Raw genomic sequence first — 26,029 nt, forward strand, 5'->3', positions numbered from 1 at the left:
CATTTAAGAGAATGATTTGCTGATGAGGCTTCTCTTAGTTAGAAATCCACTCGGCTCACATAACTGGTCATATCTCTCCCAAAGGGCAGGCTTAGAATAGGCAAGGGAAGTGCCTGATGGCCATGGGCAGGGGCTGCTAGAGTTTCTCCTGTAGTTTGATAAATGTGGATATAAAATTCCTTTGATGTAAGTTGTTCTTTCCTTGTGGCATGGAGATTATATCATTCAAACGAAAATTAAAAATAATTAAAAAAGGCACAGAAAATCATCTAAGAGAAGCCCTCTCAAGAAATGTCTGGCAGGGGCAAAGAGAAGTAGGATTAGTTCCACTTTGCACAAGCCATTGGCACAAACATTTTTCTCCCTCCTGTCTTACTGTGTTTTATCTTGTGTTTGCTTTTCCTAATCACGTGAATGGTACGATTGGCTGTGAAGCTTGGGGGAAGTGACTCAAAGACTGTTCATCCTCTCTTTGTTCTAGACCCATGATCTGAAAAGATTGGGAGGGGTGGAGAACCTTTTTAAAAGCTTCCAGCATGAAACCCTTACCTTACTGCATGTGAAAGAACTGTTGCTCATTGTGAAATCACAGCAAAGGATCCAGGTTGGCTTAATGGGCTTCATTTGGACCTCCAAGAGGCTGTTATGGTTTGAAAAGTTATAATGAAGACCATAGGACTTTCTATTCTAGTCAAGATGAGACACTAGTACTCTGTGTGATTCCATTTTAACTTGTTCCATTAGTCCTGGACAACAACATGTAGAAACTCTTTCAGAGACCTTTCCTGAATCTGTCTGCGGAGTGTCTCTAGGGAGTCTGAGGGTTCAGGAGTTCAGGGTCCTGATGCCAGCCACTGCTCAACCACCCTTTCTCCTGAGGGAAAGAAAGGAAGGAAAGAGACTTATATCTTTTACTGAGGTACCAAAGATGGTGTCTCGCACCCTGTATGTCATCTCAGTTTATCCTGAAGTAAATTTGGTATTCTCACTTCAGAGTTGAGAAAACTGAAGCTCAGATAGGTTAAGTGCCTCATACAAGGTCATTCTCTGAATAGCCAGCCTGACCTATGATCTCAGATCCTGAATGCCTACTTTACCATAACGGGCCCCCATTTCATAATGGATAACCATTCTGAACTAGGCTTCCAGAAATGTCCGGGGAAAACACAACCACTTGCTGCTGGTCTTCTTTAGATGAAATTAGTATTAATAGCTTTTACTTTTTTGGTGACTAAAATCACTGCTGAGAAAATTTTCTCTGCCAGGCCAACGTATCTTTCTTCTCATGCACATTTCCCATTATTTCCGTGTACTTCCCTGCACCTTCATCATATTTTACTACTTTTTAATGATTCTTAAGAAAAAATAAATCAAATGCACTTTAAAGAAGATATTTGACATTTATCTAAAAGTAAAAATTGGGGAAAAGTCTATAATTATTCTTGGCCATGATAATCACTTCAGCAAAGTGATTATTTCTATTCATATTTAACAAGTACTATATGATGAGAATCTGAAAATTTATTTCCCCCAAATTAGTTAGAAATTCAAATGTCAAGACTTGATTAGGCTACAGGGGAGCACGGCTCTCATAACAAGAAATGGTCTTCGTGAATTTCTGCAGTCTGAGAGTGGCCCCAAAAACCAGCAGCCCACACATGGGACCCGTCAGGTCACTGCATGTCTTCTCTCCTCCCTGTCCATGCATCACCTCCCAGCAGGCATCCTGCTGCTTTTAGAGGATGCTGATCTCTCCTTAGCCTGTCTTTAATGTGGAAATCCCAGGTCCCCAGCCCCTCCTCACTCCTACACCCCCCACGTCCCTCTGTCTTCCCACTGATGGCTCACCATCCACCGCACTTGCACCTTCACTCTGAGTATGGTTCTCCCAAGGGAGTGGCTGATGGAAGATGAATTTAAGGCTGAGACACAGGGGAATTCCCTGGCAGTCCAGTGGTGAGGTCTCTGCGTTGCCACTGCAGGGGAACTAAGATCCTGCATGCCACGCAGTGCAGCCAAAGAAACAAAAACAAAACAAATAAAGGTGAGGCACAGGGTAGGAAGACTCTAGGTAGGGAATTCCTAACATGTGCCTAGTGCCATGCTGGGTGATAAGCAACCATCTCCTTTAATTGACATAATAATCATTGATATAATTAGTACTATCTTTTTTTTTTCTGGAAATGAAAATTGAAGCTCAGGGACAGCGTTAATTTTATCTACTGAGCATGATTTTAATGTGAAAATCTGTGGCCTGCATTATGTGACCCATCCGCCCCCTCCAGCCTCCCTGCCAGCCTCCAGCTTCCAATACACTATTTCAAGGGCACTCTGCCTGGTCATGTAACATGCCCTCCTTTCCCTACTTTATGGCCTTTGCACTTGCAGTTGCCAACACCTGGAACATTCTTTTCCAAAGTCTGCCTCACCTAAGCCTTCATGATTAACTCTTGGGAGATAAAGGAGAAGAAACTATTTTCTCATTCCTTATGACCTTGCAATCTACTTAGTTGCTCTGTAACCCTAATAAAAATCTATAATTAATTAAGGACATTGATTCATTTGTTATCTCTATCCCCTACTATACTGTAAACTCCAAGAGGATGGGAGCTCTCTTTGTCTTGTTCTCCCAAATCCCCAACATCTATTACATTATTTGACACACAACAAGTGACCAATACATCTATGTTGAATGAATAGATGAAATGAATGATCCAAGAACTGTGCTTAGAAGCTCTTAATCAGTAATCTCCCAAATCACCTTTCTTCCACTCTACTCAGTATGCTGAACTCTCAACTCTGCCAAGCACATTTGAACAAGTCACCCCTCTGTGCCTCAGTTTCCTCAAAAGGAAGGTTTCATTCAACCCTGAAATTCTGTATTATTAAGAACTGTAATGCATTTGAGCTAATGATTCTCCTTCCTGAAAATAAATTTGCCTCTTTGGAGAACTGCAGAGTCGTTTTCAAATCCTGTAATAGGATTGAGAAAGCAGGTCACTACTTCAAGCATAGTGAAACCTAATGGGTCTCTGATAGGGAGGGAAGGGATGCAGTGGTGCTTCATCTAGCAGGGAAGCTGTTTCAGGGCTGGGCCAATTCCCTGAGCTAGAAAGTGGCCAGTGGATGAGCATGAACATACTGTTTCTGACTTAGGAAAACTGCTGTCTTGTTTACATGAACAAGTGCATCAGAGGGGAGATGTTTTTCCTCCTTCAACACTCGTGGCAATGAGCATTAAGCTATAATTGAGCCATTAGCCTCCATAGAACATTTTAGTACCAAAATATTTTGTAGAATTATATTGCATTTTCTCCTGTCAACATTTATGTGCTTTTGTTTCTTTTTTCTTTTGTTTCAATTAACATAAAAACAAGACCAGGCAGAAAATGTATTTCTTAAACGCTTGGCTTCCCTCTGCTAAGAAGTGCAATGGCAATGCTGATTAATCAAATAATTTTGTGCATGGATTTTTGTCCCCATATAAGTTATGCCTAACATCTCTGACCAAGGCAAGCAGAGGTAGTTAGATGGGTTTCATTTCATGTTTTCACAGGACAGAAGTACCATCAGCCTTCATCTCTTAGGACAGAAAACATCAAGTCAAGCAGTACAGCTGTGATGTGCTAAAAGGTTGCAATTCTGTGTTTGGAACCTGCACCAGCTAAGTCAGATCCCCAAGTCTGTTATTTCTAATCATAAACACATAAAATAAGCCAAAGACCTTAGGGCTACATTTTACTCAACACTTATTATGTGCCAGGCACTGTGCTAAGCAAGTGAAATGCATCACTCATTTAATTTTTATGAGAAAATTCTGCATACAAGAAACTGACAGATTTCAGAGAGATTTTGTAACTTGCCCAAAGTCACAGAGCCAGCAAGTGGCTAAGCTGGGATTTGAAACTTATCTCAGGATTTAAAAGGAAAAGAAAGTATCCTATTCTGCTACTGTTATGTACACCAAGAAGTCAACTGATTCTCCAAGTAATGGAACCTGGAACACATTTTAGTTAAGCTTCATACTTCTTGGATGTGTTATTTCCTTGATTCTCAAACATCCAATCATCTCTAGTTTACACAAGTTCTCAAGAAATGTTGTTTATATTGAAGCCAAGTAGTGAATGTGGTGGGGACATAGTAAAGAAATTCATTTTTTCATTCAACACATATTTGTTGAGCTCTGATTGAAGGTGATAAAGATACAACAATGAAAACAACAACAAAACCCCAAATCTCTGCCACCTTAAGGCAAAAAGAGACCTTGAAAATGCATGTCACAAGAGTTTAGCTATTAATGCCAATTTACTGGTTGGAGACCATGAAGCTAATTTCTAAAGCAGTAGGGGACTGTGACTAGAGTCTTAGACTGAAAGTTGGGAGATGCAGTTGCAAACACTGCTCTTCCCCTAATAGGATAAAATAAATGCCATTTATTGGGTAGTCATTTTGTGCCAGAATAGGCTATGTATTTGACTGAAGTGTTATCTATTTACTGCCTCCAAATATCCCATGTTACAGATGAGAAGAATGAGGTTCCAGAGCATACACTCAATAACAAGGCTGGAATTTCAAACCAGGGTCTAATGTGCCTCTGATCTGAGTTTCTTAGCCCGTCTTAATATGCTACTTTGAGCAAGTCTGTTTGTTTTTCTGAGACCCAGTCACCTCACCTGTAAAATAGGATTGTTGGATTAGATTCTAACTGTTGCTAAGCTTCCCTTCAGCTCTGAGCTTCCATGCATACAAGCAATCAAGAATCCTCTTACTAGCATCTAGACATAAAGAACTTGCACATTGCCTTGTACTTAGTAGGCTTTCAAAGAAATGGTGAAATAATTAAGCAGTTCATTCTTTTGTAAGGTTTTTTAGAGTCCTTTGGTAGTCTTTGAGATAATTGATGAGAAGTTCATTACTTTGGATAAATCCTGACAATGTAATCATGATGAATCTCAGTTTATACTAACTGGATGATAATTTGCAGTTTGTTATATAATTTTTTTGACAGCACATTCCTATTCTAATTATGTTTCTCTCAGGCTGATATTAAAATCTCTTTACATTTCCTGAGCACATAGTTTGTTTGGATTATAAAGAGCAGTTCATAGATGTGAGTATGTTATTAATATACACAAGAATTAATTGACCTCTATGAATAATCAAAAATTTACTGAAAGGGTTTGCAATTTGTTTGTATTCTTAGTGTACAGGATGCCCTTTTGAGGATGCTCTAAAACCTCCAATGAGTAGATTTGGAAAAGGACTTAGATTTGTTTCAATCCAAATTGAGAGGTAATAAAAATCACATATGTGCCTCAGAAATGCTCTAATGCTTAATTCCAGCTACATCAAAATTTGGCTGTAATAGGCAATAAGAGAAATTATCTTTGCAGGAAAGGTGGGGGTAATTTAAAAGGAATCATGTAAGGAATTTGAAGACGTGTATAACAAAAAGCATGTCTTAAGCCTGTAGCAGGATCAGTGATCCTCAGCTCTATTCAAAATTTTGAGGATGTCTGTGCCCCTCGGCATGACTTTCTCAGGGGAAAAGATCCACAGCTTCTATCTGATTCCCTAAAGAAGGCTGAAGACTGAAGTAAGTTAAAAATCACTTCATTATGTTAACCATACCTGCTTCTTCAACCCTTCATAGATGCAAGATTTTATCAAAAAGATCCCTCCACCCTACTTTCCCCGTGACTGTTAGCCACATCCTTTCTGTTATAAGCATGATCCTGTAAGATCTAAATGTCACCATTTATTCAGTTGACATGTATTGGCTGTTTTCTATGTGCTAAAGACTGTGCCAGGGTAAAGGGAGAATAAAGTGCTGTGAAAAACTTCAATGTATTGAATGAGGTTATGTAGTAGAGGACTTAGTTATTTGTTCTTTGCTGCATCTGTAAAATAGGAATGTCATAACCCATAGCTCATGCTGTTTTGAGAAATGTTAAATGTGACAATGCCTATAAGGCACTAAGCAGCTCACCACTGATGCATGAAGTATTCCACATGTTATGGATTAGCATCGTCAGTATTATTAGTGATATGGTATCTAGGCAAAACTACAAGAGTGATAAAGTGCTTCCCAATCCTAACTCTATCACTGCATCACCTCCTCTATCATATCACAATAGTGGTTCCCAAACCTCCTTTCAGTCTGAATTACCAAGTCTCACAACCTTATGAGGATCTCATCTGATGTCATTAAATCTCCATGCCAGACTTAACATATTGCATCTTCCTACTCATCCTTTCCCCCACCAACCAGAAATACCATTTGATTACTCAAGCCAGAAACCTGGGAATCTCCTTGACTCTCCCTCACCTTTCCTACTTATTAGTTACCAAATGCTGTAGATTCTGCCTTCTAAATATGCTTCAGATCCTACCTCCTTTTCTCCATCACCTTCATCATCTTCCTCCTGTGCTAGAACAATTGACCTCTCAGTCACAAGTCCCCTCCCTCTCCTTTTCTCTACCCAGCCTCCATGTGACCTCAGAAACTGTTCATTTTAAATAAAATATCTGATCTTACACCTCTCAAGTTTGAAATTCCTGAGTGCCCGCCCCACCCCCTTATTGCCTTAAGTATGAAGCCCGCATTGTTTAGCATGCCATGCAAAGCCCTAAGCACCTTGTGTCCACTGCCATTGTAACATCAAGCACACAAAAATATCTATTAGTACGTGTATCACACAATTTTAACAATTGCATTACAATTTTTTTTACAAACTATCCTTTCCTTTTTTTTTTAAACAGTACTTTTTTTTACTTTTCTGAAGATTTAAATTTATTTATTTATTTTTGGCTGTGTTGGGTCTCCGCTGCGGTGCGCGGACCTCTCACTGAGATGCCCCTCCCCTCCCGTTGCGGAGCACGGGCTTCAGGCGCACCGGCCTCAGCAGCTGCAGCACGCAGGCTCAGCAGTTGTGGCGCAGGCGCCCAGTTGCTCTGCAGCACATGGGATCCTCCCGGACCAGGGCTCAAACCCGTGTCCCCTGCATCGGCAGGCTGACTCCCAATCACTGTGCCACCAGGAAAGTCCCAAACTATCTTTTCTTCATGAAAGCTGACCCCATTAAAGAGGCCAAAGCTCTTCCTGAAAGATCACTAAAGGGATTTAAAATTGGAATCTAATTAATTGTAACATCTAAAGAGATGTTATAATAGAAGAGCTATGTAGGTCTGAATTCCTGACAGAAAGAGGAAAAGTGAGTGAGGCTCCTCATAATACCTGCAGCATCATCCATGGTACAACCTTTTATAATGGGGGCCAGCTCTCAGAACAAGAATAGAGGGGCAACTTATCAAGCTCTCTTGGCTTGATGGATTCATTCCTTAAGATAAAGATCCAATTCCTGTCCTTCTAACTTTGCTCTCACCAAAGAACCATATGTTTTTATTTGGGTTCTCAAAGTACAGAAGGACTTTGTACAAATTACTGACTTTCCTCCCATATATACCTCCTATTATAAATATAGCACAAAGAGCCCAGGATTGAAATCAAACCTGGGTTCAAGTACTATAACTATACTCACATCTATAAACTGGGGATAACACTTCCTCCCCAATAGCAGATAAAGAACCTGTTACAGCAGTGGACATGTTGTAACACTCATCAAATAGTAGTTTTGATCATTATTGTTATCCCTTTAAAATATGAGTTTGGTTAATATAAATCAGTGGTTCTCAGCTCTGCCTGTATGTAAGTATCACCTGGAGAGTCTTGGTGTCACAGATACCAATGCCTAGAACATACCCTAGACCAAATAAATCAGAATATTTAGGGATAGGGTACAGCCATGGGTGTTTTCAAAGAGTTCTTTGGAGATACTAATGCACTGAGAAACACTGATAAAAATAATTGTTTTCTAAGCCTGACAGCTACTAGATAAATTGACAAAATAAAGTCATCTAAAAAGCCAAAAATCTGAGAAACAGGACCAAAATTATGATAACTTTACTGTGTTACAGAGATATGAGACCAGTAAGACCACCATTTAGTGACTACATGACTAATCTCTCCCTCCAAAGGTCACCCTCAGGCAAATTTGAGGTATAGTTTTTATTACCACCATTACCAAAGAAGCTTATTGCACAAAGATTACAGTGTATGCAACATATTCTCTGTTAAATTTCCAACTTCAAGATTCGTTCAGTTCTTTGCTGTTAAAACTTTTCTTCTACTGTAGTCTTTCTTATACCTCATATTTCCACCAATTTCCCTTGGATGTTGCAGAGAGTTTATTCTTTGGGTTCATGTAATCCTCCAAAAACTCCACTCTCTCCTATTTGCCACGTTGCCTATTTCATTCTGCTAGGGGAAATCTTTTTTTTCCTGCTCTGTTGTCAGCAAACTGTACTCCTTAAATAGCATAATCTCTTCTGCTGTGCACCTGGATGATGCCATGTGGCTCTTCTAGTAGGATTATCTTCTGAAGCTAAACTAAACCCCATTGGGCTCCACTCCATTTATTAATATCTATTAGTATCAGCTTCCCTTCTTCTTCTGACCATACCTCTGGAGAGAGAAGCTTATAAAGGAATTAAGACTGAAAGACACTCTCAAATAGTGCAGCTATTCCATTCACCTACACTGTGGGGAATACTCTTTGCTTTCCTTTGATTTCACTTGGAGGCAGGAGGAAAGTGGCCTGGGTTTGTAAATGGCATAGCACTATCTTCGAATGGAAGGAAAACCCTAGACTCTTTGTGAGTAGCTGTATCTGTGTACATGCATGTGGTTAGTATATGTACGTGAATGGAGAGGCACAAAGAAATTTAGAAAGTTTTCAACTTCAAACAAGTCACTTTTCCTCTTGATACATGCTCTTGATATCAAAACACCAAAATTGTGCAATCTCGTAGGCCATAATCCCAGAAAGATGAGCAAATGATGTGGAGTGTTGGTTTCATATTGCTGCTGTAACAAATTATCACAAATGTAGTGGCTTAAACAATAAAAATTTACTCTTTTACAATTCTGGAGGTCAGAAGTCTAAAATCAAGCTGTTGACAGGGCTATTTTCCTTCTGGAGGATTCAGGGAATATCTAATTCCTTGTCTTTTCCAGGTTCTAGAAGCTGTCCTCATTCCTTGGCTTGTGGTCCCACATCACATTGCCTTTCATTCCCTCTGTTTCCATCTTCACATCACCTCTCTGCCTTCTGACCATCTGCTTCCATCTTATAAGAACCCTTGTGATTACACTGGGTCCACCTGGATAATCCAGAGTAATTCCCCATAAACTAAGATCCTTAACTTATTCACATCTGCAAAGTTCTTTTGCCATGTAAAGTAACATATTAGCAGATTCTGGAAATTAGGATGTGGACATTTTTAAAGGGCCATTATTCATCCTACTCCATAAGGATATGGGTAGTTTTCTACATGTCAGGGTTTTCAGGGATCCAGTGCTATTTTCCATACACTCCACTGTTACCTTTGTAGATATGTTACAGTCATTCAGTGTTCTATGAGTGTCTTTTTTTGCATCAATAAAGATTGATCTAAAGGCCTAATTTACCTAGCTTGTTCTACTGGTGACAAACATTAAAAAGTATGTTGCCAAAGGAGCATTCTTCTCAGAGGATAGTGCAATTGCAGCCTAAAGTACCACAGTTGGCAGGTGAGAAAGAGCTACATCCTAGAGCTCAAACTTTCTTCTTAAAACTGCTTCTCTGAGACTTGATATTATTCAACTGGCTTCCTGAAGATTTACTTTATGCTGAAATAACTTATTTCTATCTTGAGGTAAAAACATTATTTTAGCCACATTGTATGTCACATATTTGGAAGTTGTTCACTTGAAATTATTGACTAGAAATCATGTCTGATGGTTTAGAATTTATCCTGATACTGAGAAGGCTATAAAAGGAGCAATACACTTTAGGTTAGTCAATATAAACTTCTAATACACCTATTTTTCAATGGAAAGATGTGGTAATAAAAACCCTTATAAATATTATAATAATCCCTCAAAAATGCTTAGGAGCACTCCAGGTTCCATTTCAAGTTTCTGCTACGATGATAGCAGCATTATGCCAATTATTTGTGAGGTATGAATTGCTTTTAGCAATGGATGCTGAGAGTTTGTGGAGAATTGCAGTCTCCATAGCTCTGCATTGCCTTCAGGAAAATGATCCTGTTGAAATGTGACATAGGCGTCTTTATACCAGGACGTGTTATGGGAAGATTTTTCTCAGAGACTTTCCAAGTGTCTTATAGACCAACTCTGTCACCAACCATAGGAATTAGACTCCACAAACTCTCTTCATCTAGACTTGGATGAGAGTTCTCAAGACAAACTAAAACACGGTCTTTGTGATGCTCAGGCTGTATGTGATACATTTACTCATCTAAATCCAAAAGATCGTCTTTGCAAAGAACAACAGAGCTTGACCAGGGAGAATCAATACTACTGTGAACAAGGCCATGAGAGTTCTATTGTAAAAACTCCAGAAAACTGCTGGGCAGATGTGGAGACATCATAGTTAGTGAACAACAACTGTGCTTCAGAGAACCTTGATAACAGTGGGGTCATTAGAGTTGTCCTTCCAGGAGTCAACTGCAAATGAGTTCTTTTTTTTTTTTTTTTTAGCGTGCTTATTAGAGTATAATTGCTTTACAATGGTGTGTTAGTTTCTGCTGTACAACAAAGTGAATCAGCTATATGTATACATATATCTCCATATCTCCTCCCTCTAGCGTCTCCCTCCCACCCTCCCTATCCCACCCCTCTAGGTGGTCACAAAGCACCAAGCTGATCTCCCTGTGCTATGCAGCTGCTCCCCACTAGCTATCTATTTTACATTTGATAGTGTATATATGTCCATGCCACTCTCTCACTTCGTCCCAGCTTCCCCTTCCCCCTCCCTGTGTCCTCAAGTCCATTCTCAAAACTGAGTTATTTGCAGTGAGGTGGATGGACCTAGAGTCTGTCATACAGAGTGAAGTAAGTCAGAAGGAGAAAAACAAATACCATACGCTAACACATATACATGGAATCTAAAAAGAAAAAAATGGTTCTGATGAACCTAGGGGGCAGGACAAGAGTAAAGATGCCAATGAGTTTTATTCTGCTTTCTGATGATTCATTTTGACTACAAAAGAAAGAAAACAGTAATTATTTTCTAGCCACTGAAACAATAGAATAGTCTGTGGCATTTCCATAATAGCATAATACAGAGAAGGACTTCACGTAGGTGTCAGCCTCTCTTCCCCTCACTTGTTTAAGGATTGTGTTATCTAGATAGAAAGGAATGTCATACATATGCAGAGTATGTAGGACTTTTAGTATTTTGGTATTGGTCTCTGTATTAGCCAGGGTTCTCCAGAGAAACCCATAGGAAATACATATGAAGAGATTTATTATGAAGAATTGATTCACTTAACTATGGAGACTGAGAAGGCCCACAGTCTGCCATTTGCAAGCTAGAGACCCAGAAATGCTGTGGTGTAATTACAGTCTGAAACTATAGGCCTGAAAATCAGAAGAGTCAGTGGTGAAAATCTCAGTCAAAGGGCAGGAGCATGCCAAAGTCCCAGCTTAGGCAGTCAGGCAGGAAGGAAAAGGGGTGAATCCCTTCTTCCTCTGCCTCTTTATTCTAATCAAGCTCTCAGTGGATTGGATGATGCCCACCATATTGGGAAGAGTCACCTGCTCTCTCAAAAGCTTATTTCATCTGGAAACAGCCTCACAGACGCACCCAGAAATAACGTTTAATCTGGGCACCCCTCGGCCCAGTAAAGTTGACATGTAAAATGAACCACCACCATCTACAAGAACTTTTGAGTTCTTATCATTGATTCTGCAAGGACATAGAATATGATTAACTATGAATGGTATTTTGTTAGAGGCCTTTTTGTTACCCTAACCCAACCCAGCTATATCAGATCTGAATTGTTCATCTCTCTTTATGGAAAAAAAAAAATATTCCGCTTCTCCCAACCATGATAATTTATTCATGTTATATCTTTATTATACAAAGAACTGAAGCAGCCTAGAAAAATACATTTGAAAAAAAGTCATAAATATTTTTTAAGAAAGGGACAGAGTTGGTACCAAGGGAAAAGTTAAAGAAAAACATAAAGCTGAATGGCATTAGTACATAGAATATATACCCTATGTTCCTGAGTAGTTGCTAATGGAGGACCCACAATTTTGACCCTAAAGTCTCTAGTAATCAAAAGAAAGTCATGACATACCTTGAAGTATTCATGAAACAGACAATTGTATTTATTCAGAAAAACAAAAACAAAAAAACGGCTTGTCGGGCACTGATAATCATGGTAGTCACCTGTCAGGGTGAGTGAGATCTCTGGAGGGTGACATATGTCAGTATCTTTCCCACTTCCTTGGCCAAAACCAGCGCATGGCTCCACCCAAGCACAAGGGGCCAGGAAATACAATCACATCACATTGGAAAATTGGAAATGGCACTAATGAAGTCCACACTATGGGTCTTCCAAAATCAAGAAGACTAATAGGTATTAAATACATCCCTACTATAGATATAAAATGTTATTGAAAGGGCTAGGTTTTTACAGTCTATCAATCTATGTCAATAATAAGGTTTCAAGGGGATATTTAATAAGAATAATTCTGTTAGGAAACAACCATTATTAAAGTATTGGTGGAAGCAATTAAGGGGAATGTGCCATCAGTACAAATAGTATTGACAACCACATTTATTACTTATTAGTGTGTGTGATGTGATGTGTTTTGCACCATTAAAAATGATTTAAATAGAGCAAAACTAGTTCCTAGTAATACTGTCTTGGTAAAGTGTACACTGCCTAAGTCAGTGCCTCCTGGTCAATCCAGAAAAATACAGTAAAAAAATTCAAACAAGGTAGTGTTTGTTAAGAAAAAGTCAGTTTTGCAAAGAACCATTTAAAAATCCCCATATCATGATTACACTATTTGAAAAACTGACATTTATCTTGATATGACATTTTCGTAAACCGTTAATGACTTTTAGCTGAAATACCAACATGCAGAGAGAAAATCGTGGTGTGAATGCTATAAAGTATAAAGTATACTACCATTTGACAGCAGAGCAGCCAATCCCAACCAGTGTACAAACCATTATAAAGAGCTTTGGTGCTATTGGCTTTATTTCTATCTAAAAATTTCTCATTCACCCGTGTCCTAGAGAGTCCATAAAATTGACAGCTCAGTGATCCATGACTATACTTTTTTCTTAATTTTCATTTCTAGGAAATTCAAGGGAAGAACCAGGAAGCACTGACCCAGGCACTAGGTAGGAAAGTCAAGAAGGGGGACTTTTCTAGTATATCAAATAAAAAGTGTATCTGGAAGGCCCAAGGATTCTTTCTGCTACAAAAGCAGGTCCATTAGTTATTTATTCACTGCATCTGCATGACTCTTTTCTAACATTAAGTAAGAGACATATCAAATGAATATTTGCTTCCAGAAATTATAAATAATAATAATTAGTTGAATGGTTGCTTAAAAAAAAAAGCCTATACTCTCAAATGGTGATCAAATGCCCCCACAATAAAGTTTAAAAAGAAAAATTAGCCCATGTGAAAAGCTGGAAACTCAGGTGCCTTTGTGTTTTTTCAGCAACAATATTTTAAACCTCAGTGTCCAGGTCTATATCTTGACATAAAACTTTCCAGTTCCCTTTCAAGAGATAGTCTTGCCTGCAATTATACTAACAACCTAAATGAAAAATTGAATTCCTGACTGACCTCAGCAGGTTAGCTCTTTATGCTCCAGTGATATAAGAGACCAGCTAATAAGACCTCACCACGCATGATTTTCAATGTTATTGATGGCCCTAAAGCAATCCTACCCTTTTAAAAATCCTTTTGTGCACCTGGTCTTGTTATCACCATAGGAGTGACTTACATACTGTGTGCTTATGATTCATAGAGAGAGTTTCCTGTCATTTTTCTTGCCTTCATGACATTACAATTTCACCAAATATTCCTCTGGTTTCCATGTTAGCAGAGAGGGCATAAGAAGTGTCAGATCTGTGCTCGTGTATGTTACATGCCGTCTCCAAATACCCTCTCCATTTTTTATCCCCTTTCATGTAAAATCATTCTAGTTTACATATCTTAGACACCTTATAAGAACTTCAATAACTTGTGTTGCTTTTCTGAAGAACTTTTCAATCCATCTCTTCAGCTGAAGTCCTTGTTCAGTCCTTGTTCCTTAATGCAAATGGACATGTTTTCCATAAAGCAGTGATTATCAGCCACTGCTGTGAAATACAGAAGCTCCACTCTCAGAAATTCTAATTCTGGATGTCTCTGGGATGGAGCCTAAGAATATCTGATTTTAAAACTTCCAGAGGGGATTCTCATTTGCATCCAGAATATATCAGAGTTGTGGGGGAAACTGTCTTGAAAGTTTCATTTCTGAATCTTCTCCATTCATTTCTATGCAAATACCAAAAATACAGCACTCAAACAGTCCTTTGTGACCTGCACCAAGGAAGGTGATACTCTTGATTTAAAAGATTGATGACAATATCTTATCTCCAAAGCATTTGCAACTGTTTCTTCTCAGTGGACACCATTTTCAGGAATCCAAAAGTAAAATCACAGTTTTAAGAAACTACCTCTACCTAGAACCCCTGTCCTTTCTGTCTACCTCCTTTTTGCCCCTCCCCACCAAATAAAGACAATATACACAGAATGTTTGGAACTGTCAGGGTCCCAATTAGGTAACAGATTCAGAATTAAGAGGCAGCGAGACTTGGTATAAAAATAGTCCCCATCCTTCTATCTATAAACAATCCTCTCTTCCCCTACTCACTCTATGGGATAAGATGGAAAAGGGGTAGAGAGAAGGGTTTCCGAGATATACATATTTATAAATCCTCATTTAAATATATCTACATATCAGCATTGCCAATTTAACATTTAATGAGTTTTACTCTGGGGCATTATGATAAGTACTAAAACTAAGGAGATCAATAAAATATATATCTAAGCATGGGATTACTCAGAAACCCAGGGAGTAGGAAAGGCAAAGCTCTCTGCCATTATGGACAACTCCAGATATAAAATATTTTGAGCATAAACTAATTTTAAATTTGATCGTCAGACCAAATACTTCCATGAAGGTCAAACATAGCATACTGAAAGTGCACTGGATGGAGGTCAGTGGCCTGGATCCTAGCTCCACATCGATCATTGGTTTGTCTCAGGTTTCTGATCTACTTGGTCTATGGATTTCCAAAGCCCCTTCCTATTCTATGTCTCCAAGCTATTGCAGTCAACCTACTAATTATCGATTTCTTATTATAATTCTGTTTCTGATTCTTCTCTTATTTCTCTTTTGCAGATCCTGTTCATGGGCATGATGACTGAGTACTATCATTACTTTTTCACAACCCTGGTAAGCATATCTGGTGGAAATGTATTCCACACTATAAAAAACATCTTCAGTTATTTTTAAGTCAGCCCCACCAGTGTCAAGGCAAGTTATTGTCATGGAGATTTGTTTTACTTTCCTAAGAACCCTCTAAATCCAGAAATGCTGAACAGCAGGTGTCTTCCTTCCTTCCTTTCTTTCTTTCATTCTTTCTTTCCCTTTCTTTCTTTGTTTCTTTCTTTCTTCTTTCTTTCCTTCCTTCCTTCCTTCTTTCCTTCCTTCCTTCTTTCCTTCTTTCCCTTTCTTTCTTTCTTTCTTTCTTTCTTTCTTTCTTCTTCCTTTCTTAACTAGCATCAATGCAAGTACACCCAGAAAGGAATTAAAATCAAGCTTTCATTAAATAGAAACTGCCAAAATACAAACTATTAATAAAGAAGAATCATCTACATTTTCTATATACATTAGAGGGCACACTGAAGTGTATCTTGGCATTCTTTGATCTGATGTGATTTCCCCACCTGTGTCCAGTGGATAGCTGGATTAGCCAAGGTTCACCTGTCAGGTGTTTTGAAGACCATCAAGATAAAGAGCTTGGGAGATGCTTTCCACATTGAACATTTTTCATCATAAGAAAAACCATGGCTCTAAGCTGGAGAAATTCAAAAGAACCTATACAACTTTAAATTTTGACAGATTATCAGATCAAGGAGAATGATTTAGGCAGTTAACAAATCAAAATGATGTGATAGCTCTCGCCACACACACACACACACACACACACACACACACACAGTACACCCCTCCCAACACATACACTCCACTCTTTTACGTGAGAAGAAAATACAGAGCCAACCTCCATTTCTAACCTATAAAAGTGTGTCGACTAAAATCTACCCAGATTTTGGGAGATTCAGTAAGAGTATCATTTTACCAAATAAAACTGGCAAGGCAGGCTAGTACATTAGGGAAATCAAAGAATTTGGAACAAGGATCAGGCAGCTACCATACACATACTTCTAGAAGTAGTAAATTCCACTCCTAACTCAAGTATTTCTAAGAGCATGAAGGGTTGCAGAGGATGCCATGAGACAAATGCTTTGGGGCAGTTGTCAAAATTATCACTGCTCCTGAGTTTGGAGCTAGGGAGTGGAATGCAGGGCAGAAATTCCTGAACTAAAGTTTCCGTGGTCTTCCCTCCTTCATTGACATCCTGATCAGGCTCTCTGTCAGAACAGTTGAGGGAGACCCTGAGAACTGGAAAGTATCTTACTATGATCACAAATATGGTCCTTTCCCCATCACCATGAACACGTAGGTCTTACTCAAGGTGAGATTGCCATCTGCCTTAGAACTTCCTATCCTTCCCAGGTGTACACACAAGTTGAGTTGGCTTCGTTGAAATTTGAGAAAAATATAAACAAAGAAACCTAAGAAGGTTGGTCTTCAATGGAAGGACAAACCAGTTGCCCTCACACTCTTGCTTTCCTCAACCTCCACTAACAAGGGGATGCTGAAAATTGGGCCTCAAATTTTCCATATTGTATATTGCATAGAAACAATTTGGAAACCAAGCTAATTTTGCACATGCTTAATGTATCCATTTTAGCACATTGTATTTTTGTACTGTTGAATTAATAAGGGATTCAATATGCATCCTGGAAGTTTCTGTCTGAATCCCCTGTATCTTGAGTAACTTTCCTTCTATTCATTGAGTGTGCTAAAGGAATCATTCTTCCTTGGGTCTTATTCTTTAAATTTGCTTCTTTAAGCAATTTCCTTTGGTTTTATCTGCATTCTGCCATTTTTTGCTTTTATATTCCTACCATTCTTGCTCATGAGTATTAAGGAAACTTAAAGAAAAAATTAGTTAGTGCAAGGGAAATAAATATAACAATTTAAAAGACAGTATACTTTTTCTTACATGAGCGAGTTCAGAGGTGCATTCTTATAGTTCTACAGTCTAATCCAAAGTTATCTTGGGAAGAACTAGTGATGTAGAAAAGAGTTATTCAAAATAATAAATCTATATGCATCTTCTGCACATATAAATCACAGAGTGTTTCTGAAGCTACTTCTCTTTAGTAACCACTATCATCAGAAATAATGTACTGTTTTGTATTGTTCTTTCATGAAGCAGTTACATTGGTAAGTAATTTTTATGGAAGTTTTTCTCTTTTATTAACTGTTAAATGCTATTTTGAAAATTTGGTTTATTCATAAATGTGAGATATTTTAATGATATGTTTTAGTGTCTAACATTTCTTTACAGGAAAAAGTTGAAATAATCACTTAAGTCTATTTTAAACATGAGCCAACATAAGCTTCTGGTTTACACTCAGCTTCACCTGTAATGGAAAATACTAGAGTGGGTTCAAGTTTTTTCCCTGCAACATTATCTAAAAGGGAACAAATACTACTGTTAAGATACATCAACACAACCATAGGCTCCAGTTTATTCTCTGAAGAGAACACTTTGGTTCTTATTCTAAGCTTGCGAAAATGCTAACTCTTTCTACTTTTATCATTTTTAATATTGCTCAGGACTTATTTGCCCCAGGCATTCTTTATGCTCTCATTATATGGGACATAGGTTATTTTCAGTGAGCAAGGGAATGGTATTTTTTTTTTTTTTTTTTTTGCTGAGAGTTATCTTTCCATCAAATGTATATGCAAGTTCCAAACTTCACCTCCTTTGCAAGATTCAAGGCAGCCTGGGGCAGCAAGTTTTGAGGGAGAAGGGTGGTACTACCACTGACAAGTGGATCATTCTCAGGCCAGTCACATCACAACTCAGAACCACAGTTTCCTCATCTAGAAAATAAAAGCAGTGAATCAAATGGACACAAAGATCCTTTTCAATTCCCCAAAGACTATATCCTAGGAACAGAATTCTCTAGCTTCTCAGAATGTCACATCCTGTTCCCAAGGGCATACTAATTATTGGCAGCTAAATTCTTGTTCTTGGTTTATACCAACTTTAACGGTATTGCAAAAAAAAAAAAAAAGAAAAAAGGATGAAAATGAAAACTGATTACTTAGAGTTTGTCAGGCAGCATGCAAGTGAAAAACAAGAGGAAATGTTCTTTTATAGAACCAGTGTGATGATGGCTGCCATTCTTGTTTTAATCATTTGTTGCTTCTACAATCATTAGTTCTCTTTTGCCTAAAGAGCACAGAAAATGTTAACTCTTTCTACTTTTATCATTTTTAATACTGCGCAGGACTTATTTGCTTTAGATCTGGAACTCTATAGGTACAGTGGTGTAAATATGACCGGGTTTCGGCTGCTTAATGTTGACAATCCTCACGTGTCATCCATCATTGAGAAGTGGTCCATGGAGAGACTGCAGGCCCCACCCAGGCCTGGGACTGGTCTTTTGGATGGCATGATGACAGTAAGTAGTTTTAAAATAAAATCATTCGAGATGATGTTTGACTTCCTTAGAGGTTAGGTTAAGAATCTCATATGCTTGGGCTTCCCTGGTGGCGCAGTGGTTGAGAGTCCGCCTGCCGATACAGGGGACACGGGTTCGTGCCCCGGTCCGGGAAGATCCCACATGCCGTGGAGCGGCTGGGCCCGTGAGCCATGACCGCTGAGCCTGCACGTCCGGAGCCTGTGCTCCGCAACGGGAGAGACCACAACAGTGAGAGGCCTGCGTACCAAAAAAAAAAAAAAAAAAAAGAATCTCATATGCTTTTCATAGTGAGAGGAAAAGTGTTATAACCTGTGCCTTGACTTGTATGAGAAGAGGAGAAAACATTTTATGTACAGTAAGTCCCCTACATATGAACGAGTTCCCTTCCAAGAGCACGTTCGTAAGTCCAATTCATTCGTAAGTCCAACAAAGTTTGCCTTGGTACCCAGCTAACACAATAGGCTATATAATACTGTACTATAATAGATTTATAATACTTTTCACAGAAATAATACATAGAAAACAAACAAACACAAAAAATAAAGGAAACATGTTTAACCTTACAGTACAGTGCCTTGAAAAGTACACTAGTACAGTCCAACAGCTGGCATACAGAGGCTGGCATCGAGTGAACAGGCAAGAAGAGTTACTGACTGGAGATGGGAGAGGAAGTGGGAGATGGCAGAGCTGACAGATCATCAGCAATAGGAGACGGAGGGCAAACTGCAATTTCACTCACGACTGAAGTTGATGAAACACACATTTGAATCTTTGAAAGTTCACAACTTGAAGGTTCATATATAGGGATTACAATTTTGAAAGCCTGTGCATGGCTACTATCAAAAACTGCTATTTTCAGCTTCCTGAGAGTAATGGCCTCAGATAAAAAAGTTAACAGGAGTAGCCACCACTGTCAGCCAAATGGAGACAAAGCATAAACAAAAGCAAGGGTAAGTGGGGAGAGGGTTGCCCCTGGGAATGTGACCTTGGGAAGGAGGGAGGGAAAGAGAGGAGCAAGCTGCCTATAAAGGTTCTGCAGAACCAGCTTGTCTTCCTTGCTTCTCCTACATCTCAGCAAGCAGAAGTGCATGTGGAAAAATCTGGATTTCCATAGAGTTGGTGTGTTCACATTCTTCCCATCCTGGGTACATGGAGGTACACCTCTGCAGACACTGACAGTGCTTTATACCAGCCATATGTCGCTCTCGAAGCAGATGCCAAGCCTGCCTCCTAAGGAGAGACAGGTACTCTGCTGAACAGATAAATTGCAAACTGCCTCATCAGAGAGCTTCTCACTAACATCATTTGTCTCTTATTGTCAAATGCACTTCTCTAATGAAGCTCCCTGTGTGATGGAAGAAAATTGCAGGAAAAAAAAAAAAAAAAAAGATTTCTGTGCCGGAACAGTGTCATCCAAAGGAAAAGATATTGGGAATGTGGGCAGGTAATAGCATTTTAAATTGGCATAGTATTTCATTCTCTGTTCCCATCATCAGGAGAAACACTACTGCTTTTAAGATGCAATTTACTGGTAACTGAAAGGTATCATCGAACATAGAAATAAACTTGAGATTTCTCTTCTTTTTCTACCTTCTTTAAATGAGGTACAAATGACAAAAAAGGATAAATGAATAAATGAAGTGGTTCTGGAGGATCCCATGTTCAAGGTCTCTGTTTTTTTAAACCTGAAATAACTCAAAATACACAAAGAGATCTGAAAGATAATGATAGAAAGCATTTTGGTACAAATGAGTCTTAGGATGATTTGAAACATTGCTTTGAATAAGAATAAGTAGAGAATACCCAGGGACATACTAGACTTCTGAAAAGGGAGAAGAAAAGCTAAAGAAAGAGAGAGAAAAGGAGGGAGAGGGAGCGAGTGAGCGAGAGAGAAAGAGGTGCTAATTTTGGGGGGGGGAGGTTTCCTGCTGGATTTATAATTCCAGTGTGTTCAAATATGATTCAAAATCTTCTGCCCATACCCCAACCCCACCTCCCAAACAAGATCTCTATCACAGGATGAGGTTTTTACCTATGCTTGGTATGTACGCCTAAAAGAGTTATAGTTTGGAGCTATATTAACACAGATTGTGGATTCGCGACAAACATTAAATATTCATCACAAGTATGGCTTAATGTAGCAAAGAAGTGCCTGTTCCCTTCAGTTATACTGAGCTGACACAACAGTTTGTACATATTGACTGAGATGAAGCAAACCACTGAATGAGGGAGATAGAGCCATTCCATTCTCACCCAATCAGGCCCAGCGGTCCTGTGGACAGGAAGCATGGCAGAGCCAAGTTCCCAGTGGATGAGAGATCCCATTCGGTCTAGAGTTTCTCATTGTCTTTTCATCTAACCAGAGGGGTCTCTGTTATTATTGCTGTTATTGTTATTATAATAAACTATAAAAAGGAAATGGGGATTTATTAGGACAGAAGACGGTGGCTCGCCAGGTTGCTGTAAAATTGGGTACAGTAGCTATGTTAGGGCATGACATTATTAGTCGAAAACAGTGGTAGCACTCAGTTGCCCACTAGTAGTCGGATCCCATCGTCATTTCAAGATAGAGCCTTGAAATTGATCCTGTGAAGCATAGTGTTGACCTTTATTTATCCAAAGAGTCCATTTTGCAGTTCACTATTTCCTTTTGGCTTCTAGTAGAGGCGGCTAATTTGGGGATATAGAAACAGAGTCACAGAAAGGTTAAAGGACAAGTATAAGGGCATCCAAAGGACTGATCATTGAGTCAAGAGAGCACACCCCAAGTCCCCAAGCCCGGGCCCAGTGCTAACAGGTCTTTGCTCTCAAATTGCCTCTGTACTCAAACTCTTTCTTCTCTACCTTAAAGTTAAAAAGTCCTTTGGTTTCAATTCCACTGGGCCTATATATCTCAGGTCCAGCATTCCATTCATTCTTGCATCTCCAGGATTTGCTGCTTCCATTGCCTAGAACCTTCCCCTCTTCAGGTTTGCTCAAATGCTACCTCACCGGAGAAGCCTTCTATGAACCTGCTACCTAATATAATAAGTCCCCTTCCTGTTATTCCCCCTCTCCTAACCTGCTTTACCTTTCTCTGTAGCCCTTATGACAATACGTCATATTTATATTTGTTTGTTGTCATCTCCCCTAACCTGCTTTACCTTTCTCTGTAGCCCTTATGACAATACGTCATGTTTATATTTGTTCGTTGTCATCCCCTATAACAACATGAACTCCATGAAGCTGGAGATTTTGTCTTTTCGTGTTCTGCTCTATTCCCAGCACCAGGAAAGGACTGGCACAGAGCAGATCTTCAATAAATATGTATTTAATAAAGGAATTAATGTGCTAAATAAATATGAATTGAGGTCTACTAAGACTCAAGATATTAAATGAAAAATACTCATGTAGGCCTGAAATAATACTGCAAAAGTTCAAAGAGAGCTTCTATAAATGAGAAGTGGACATGATTAGTAAATAGATTATTCTAAAGTAATAATGTTATTTGAAAAATTAGCCATAGACCAACCACTATTAATATTTAAGTAATACCCTACTATAATAGAATTTCTTTCTCCTAAATCACACGCATTATCCCACCATTCTCCAAAGTGAATTTCCCTGTAGCCCTTTATAGTCATATTTTTCTGTGTGCCACATACATACACAGATGTACATATGAATATATAATATAGGAATTTTTCTAACTTATGTATTTTTACTTTCCACCTGTTTATTTTCCTCTTCAAAGTTTTAACTATTAAGAATTTCTTAGAACATCATACACTAAAAATATCCTCAAAGAATAGTATTATGTCAAAACACATCCAAATCTGAAAATAAGAAGTAGGCCATGTCTAAGTCCAAAAATTTTGACTTCAGATTTAAGAAACATAAATTTAATTAGAGAAAAAATATTGACTTTAAAAAACAGGGTTACGGGCTTCCCTGGTGGCTCAGTGGTTGAGAGTCCGCCTGCCGATACAGGGGACACGGGTTCGTGCCCCAGTCCGGGAAGATCCCACATGCAGTGGAGCGGCTGGGCCCGTGAGCCATGGCCGTTGAGCCTGCGCATCCGGAGCCTGTGCTCCACAACGGGAGAGGCCACAACAGTGAGAGGCCCATGTACCGCAAAAAAACAAAAACCAAAAACAGGGTTAAAATTGAGTTAAGAAAACTGTTACCGAGTCAATAGAGTTCAAAAATAGTGAAACTCATTATTTGAAAACATCTTGAGATATTAAAAAAAGTGTTTTATCAACCAAAATGTTAATTAACTTTCTTGAAGTTTAGAGTGATTTTGTAAAATCTACTTCATTCCTTTTCTCTATGTTTAAATTTCTCTCAGCATTTGGGCTAATTTGATCTATTGGCTTTTGAGGATAGACTAGAGTAATGGAGTGGCCCATTCTCAGATGGAGTCTTCTCTGATTTTGAACCTAAAATTGTGTATGATTCAATACTGCAGAGTCATGGGAACAGCAAAACATCGATGTCATCTGCCTTCCCAGTTCTTCAAATGCACTCATGATGAGTAGTTAAGTCAGTACCCTTATCTTACATCTAAGTCTTTCCTATAATGATCCACAGAGAAGACCACTTTGAGTGTCCAACTTTAGTGTCCACCCTGAGTGTCCACTGTTACCCTTGTGATGAAAGACAATAGGCAGTGAGATTCAGTAGAAAAAGCAAGATCTTTCCAGATAAGGAAAAGCCTAGTTTTTAGTCTTTGCTATATCCCTGAATAACTAAATAACCTAAATTATTTAGTCTTTCTGAACCTCCTAGCTCATCTGTAAATCTCTATAATAATACTTTACAGTGTTACTTTACAAATTAAATCAACTAACATATATAAAGTCTTTAGGAACATAGAATTGAATTTATTTGATGATACCTGCTGTTCTGCCAATTTGTAGTCAATCAAAGAAGAACAAAAGACGTTCTGAAATACAGAGGCAGAATTATTATTCTGTCTTATTGAAGCCAGAATCCATTTATTTACAAGAGACACATTCCTCAGTTTGCACATATAGCCCAAGGTGGCTTATTCCCTGGGACATGTGTGACCTTGTATGACCAGTAGCATCACTCAGGTCTGTTTTCCAACTCCACATATAGTTCTCTTTCCCCTATTCCTGTCTTTCTCAAAAGCTGGCAAATACTCATTGAGGCTCACAATATGCCAACTTCTGGGCCAGTCCTCACTGGACATGCCAGAGCTGCAGTCCTAATTACTGAATTTCTAGACTGTGAGTACATGGTGATATCGTTGCTACCTTCCACAACCTGTTTCTAAACCCCAGCTCTCTCTTGAGTTGCTCTCCCCTACTTCCTGTGTGCTCACCACCTCTCCTAGCACTTTCATACCCTCAGAAGCATCCACCCCCACCAGCTTTTTCTCCCTAGCAGGGCTCATGTAGGCAAAACACTAGTCCTCCCACCCTTATCAGAATCCTCATTACTTCAAGAGGCATGTCTCAGAAAAGAGGGAAACCAGCTAATTCATACTAAGAGACAAATTTCTGTTACCTCTATGCTGTGGGTGAGATATTTGCATTGTAATAGAGGAAACTGTTAACACCATGAAAGAAAGGAAATTCAGGAAATGAGGGGGATGAGGTATTATTTTAAAGTATTTCCCTCCTAGAGAACTGACTTGTCTATCCATATCAGGTTAGTGAGAACGTTTCTAAATTTGGAGAGAAAATGGGAAATCTATACTTTTTGCTCATTTGCTTTCCAAAGGCTAGGTCTCCCTGTCTCCTCTAGCTTTCTCCAACAACAGTTACATACCAGGCAGGCAGATAAATGTGGAGACTCCATAGGGCCATATCATGTTTTTAGTCCTCATCCCTAAGGTGACGTAGCATCTCATTGTTTTGTATTGGGGTCTCCAAGGCCACATTCATATTTGATGATTTGCTAGGACTCACAGAAATCAGAAAAGATGTTATACTCACAGTTACAGTTTATTACAGTAAAAGGATGCAAATTAAAATCAGCAAAGGAAAAACTCACAAAGGACCGAGTCCAGAAGAAACCATGCATGAGCTTCTAGTGGTCCTCTCCCAGGACAGTTGCATTGACAGTGCTTTATTCTCACAGCAAAGATGTGTGACAACATTATGAAGTGTTGCCAACAGGGAAGGTCATCTGAGCCTTGGTGTCCAGGGATTTTATGTGTGTGTGGGGGGGTGGTCAGTCACATAGGCATAGAGCACCTACACAGCTGACTTTAGTTGGTCTCCAGCCACTCCAGAGGTCAAACTGATATGGCATGGTCCAGAGCCCCAAGTGAACAAAAACAGGCATTCACCATAAATCACACTGTTAGCATAAACTATTTGCATTACCCAAGACCCCAGGGATACAACGATACTCTGATCAGGCAGGATATTTTAAGGAGGTAATCTCCCAGAAGCCAGTCAAAGGCTAATCCTTTCTTCGGAATGTGCAGAGATTGAGCATCCTGAGCCCTCTGAGTTAATCCTTTATTGCACATCATTGTAATAACCAAAACATTGTGCATTGGCAAGAAGCCCACTTTCAATATGACTGTTTCATGATACATGTTGTTACAAAAAGCTTCTCTTACAGGCGCTGAGCACTGTGGTCTCTTCCAGGCTTTAGATGCAAATAAAATGTGAACACAAACATATTTGAAACACACGCCAGTTTTCTTTTTCTTTTTTACATTTACCTAAAATGACTTCAGAGTTGCTGTTTGGTAAGCAGGCCTCCAGCATAAAACTGAAAAGGGGAGGAAATTCAGTGGTAGTTCATTTGTGCTATAAAATACTTAAATATCTCCTCAATTTAAGAAAACACTTTATGACAAGGGGAAGCATAGTTTAAGAATAAATGTTTTTTTTCCTTGAATTTGGAAAGCACTGGTCAGGTCTATAGTTTTGAATCTTGTTATTACCTGGCCCAGTGTAGAGACAACCTTGACAAAGAAAGTTAAAATCCTAGTCTCTACGTTAAGTTTATGAAAAAGTTAGATCATTGGAATTCCTCTCCTCACACTTCTCTATCAAATCAATCAGCCAGTTAGTGAATATATATACCAAAGTGTTTCAAAAAGGCATATTGCACTGCTAAAAAGGTCCAGGTCCCCATAGCATAGTGGTTAAGGGCATGAGCTCTGAAATCTAAACTTTCATCCTGAGATGGAATCTTCATTCCTTGCTTTACTGGCTACATATCTTTAGGCAAGTTATTAAAGTTGTTTCCTATATCTCCAAGCCTCAATTTCTCTGTCTGTAAAATG

The 26,029-nt window shown here is 38.9% G+C and overlaps 1 protein-coding gene across 1 annotated transcript in view; it reads left to right on the forward strand.

The window, feature by feature from the left end:
- The window catches only part of GRIK1 (glutamate ionotropic receptor kainate type subunit 1), a 116,768-nt gene that overhangs the window by 88,603 nt on the left and 2,136 nt on the right, over window positions 1-26,029 (forward strand). Inside the window, exons 5-6 of the mRNA XM_089909878.1 lie at window positions 15,329-15,382; window positions 18,580-18,753. Of these exons, the coding sequence (XP_089766004.1) occupies window positions 15,329-15,382; window positions 18,580-18,753 (228 nt within the window). The remainder of the gene's footprint in view (window positions 1-15,328; window positions 15,383-18,579; window positions 18,754-26,029) is intronic.

Source organism: Delphinapterus leucas, chromosome 4 (genome assembly GCF_059928025.1).
Source record: "Delphinapterus leucas isolate spDelLeu-1000000601 "Yukka" chromosome 4, BTC_Dleu_Yukka2, whole genome shotgun sequence".
In the NCBI taxonomy this organism is placed as follows: Eukaryota; Metazoa; Chordata; class Mammalia; order Artiodactyla; family Monodontidae; genus Delphinapterus; species Delphinapterus leucas.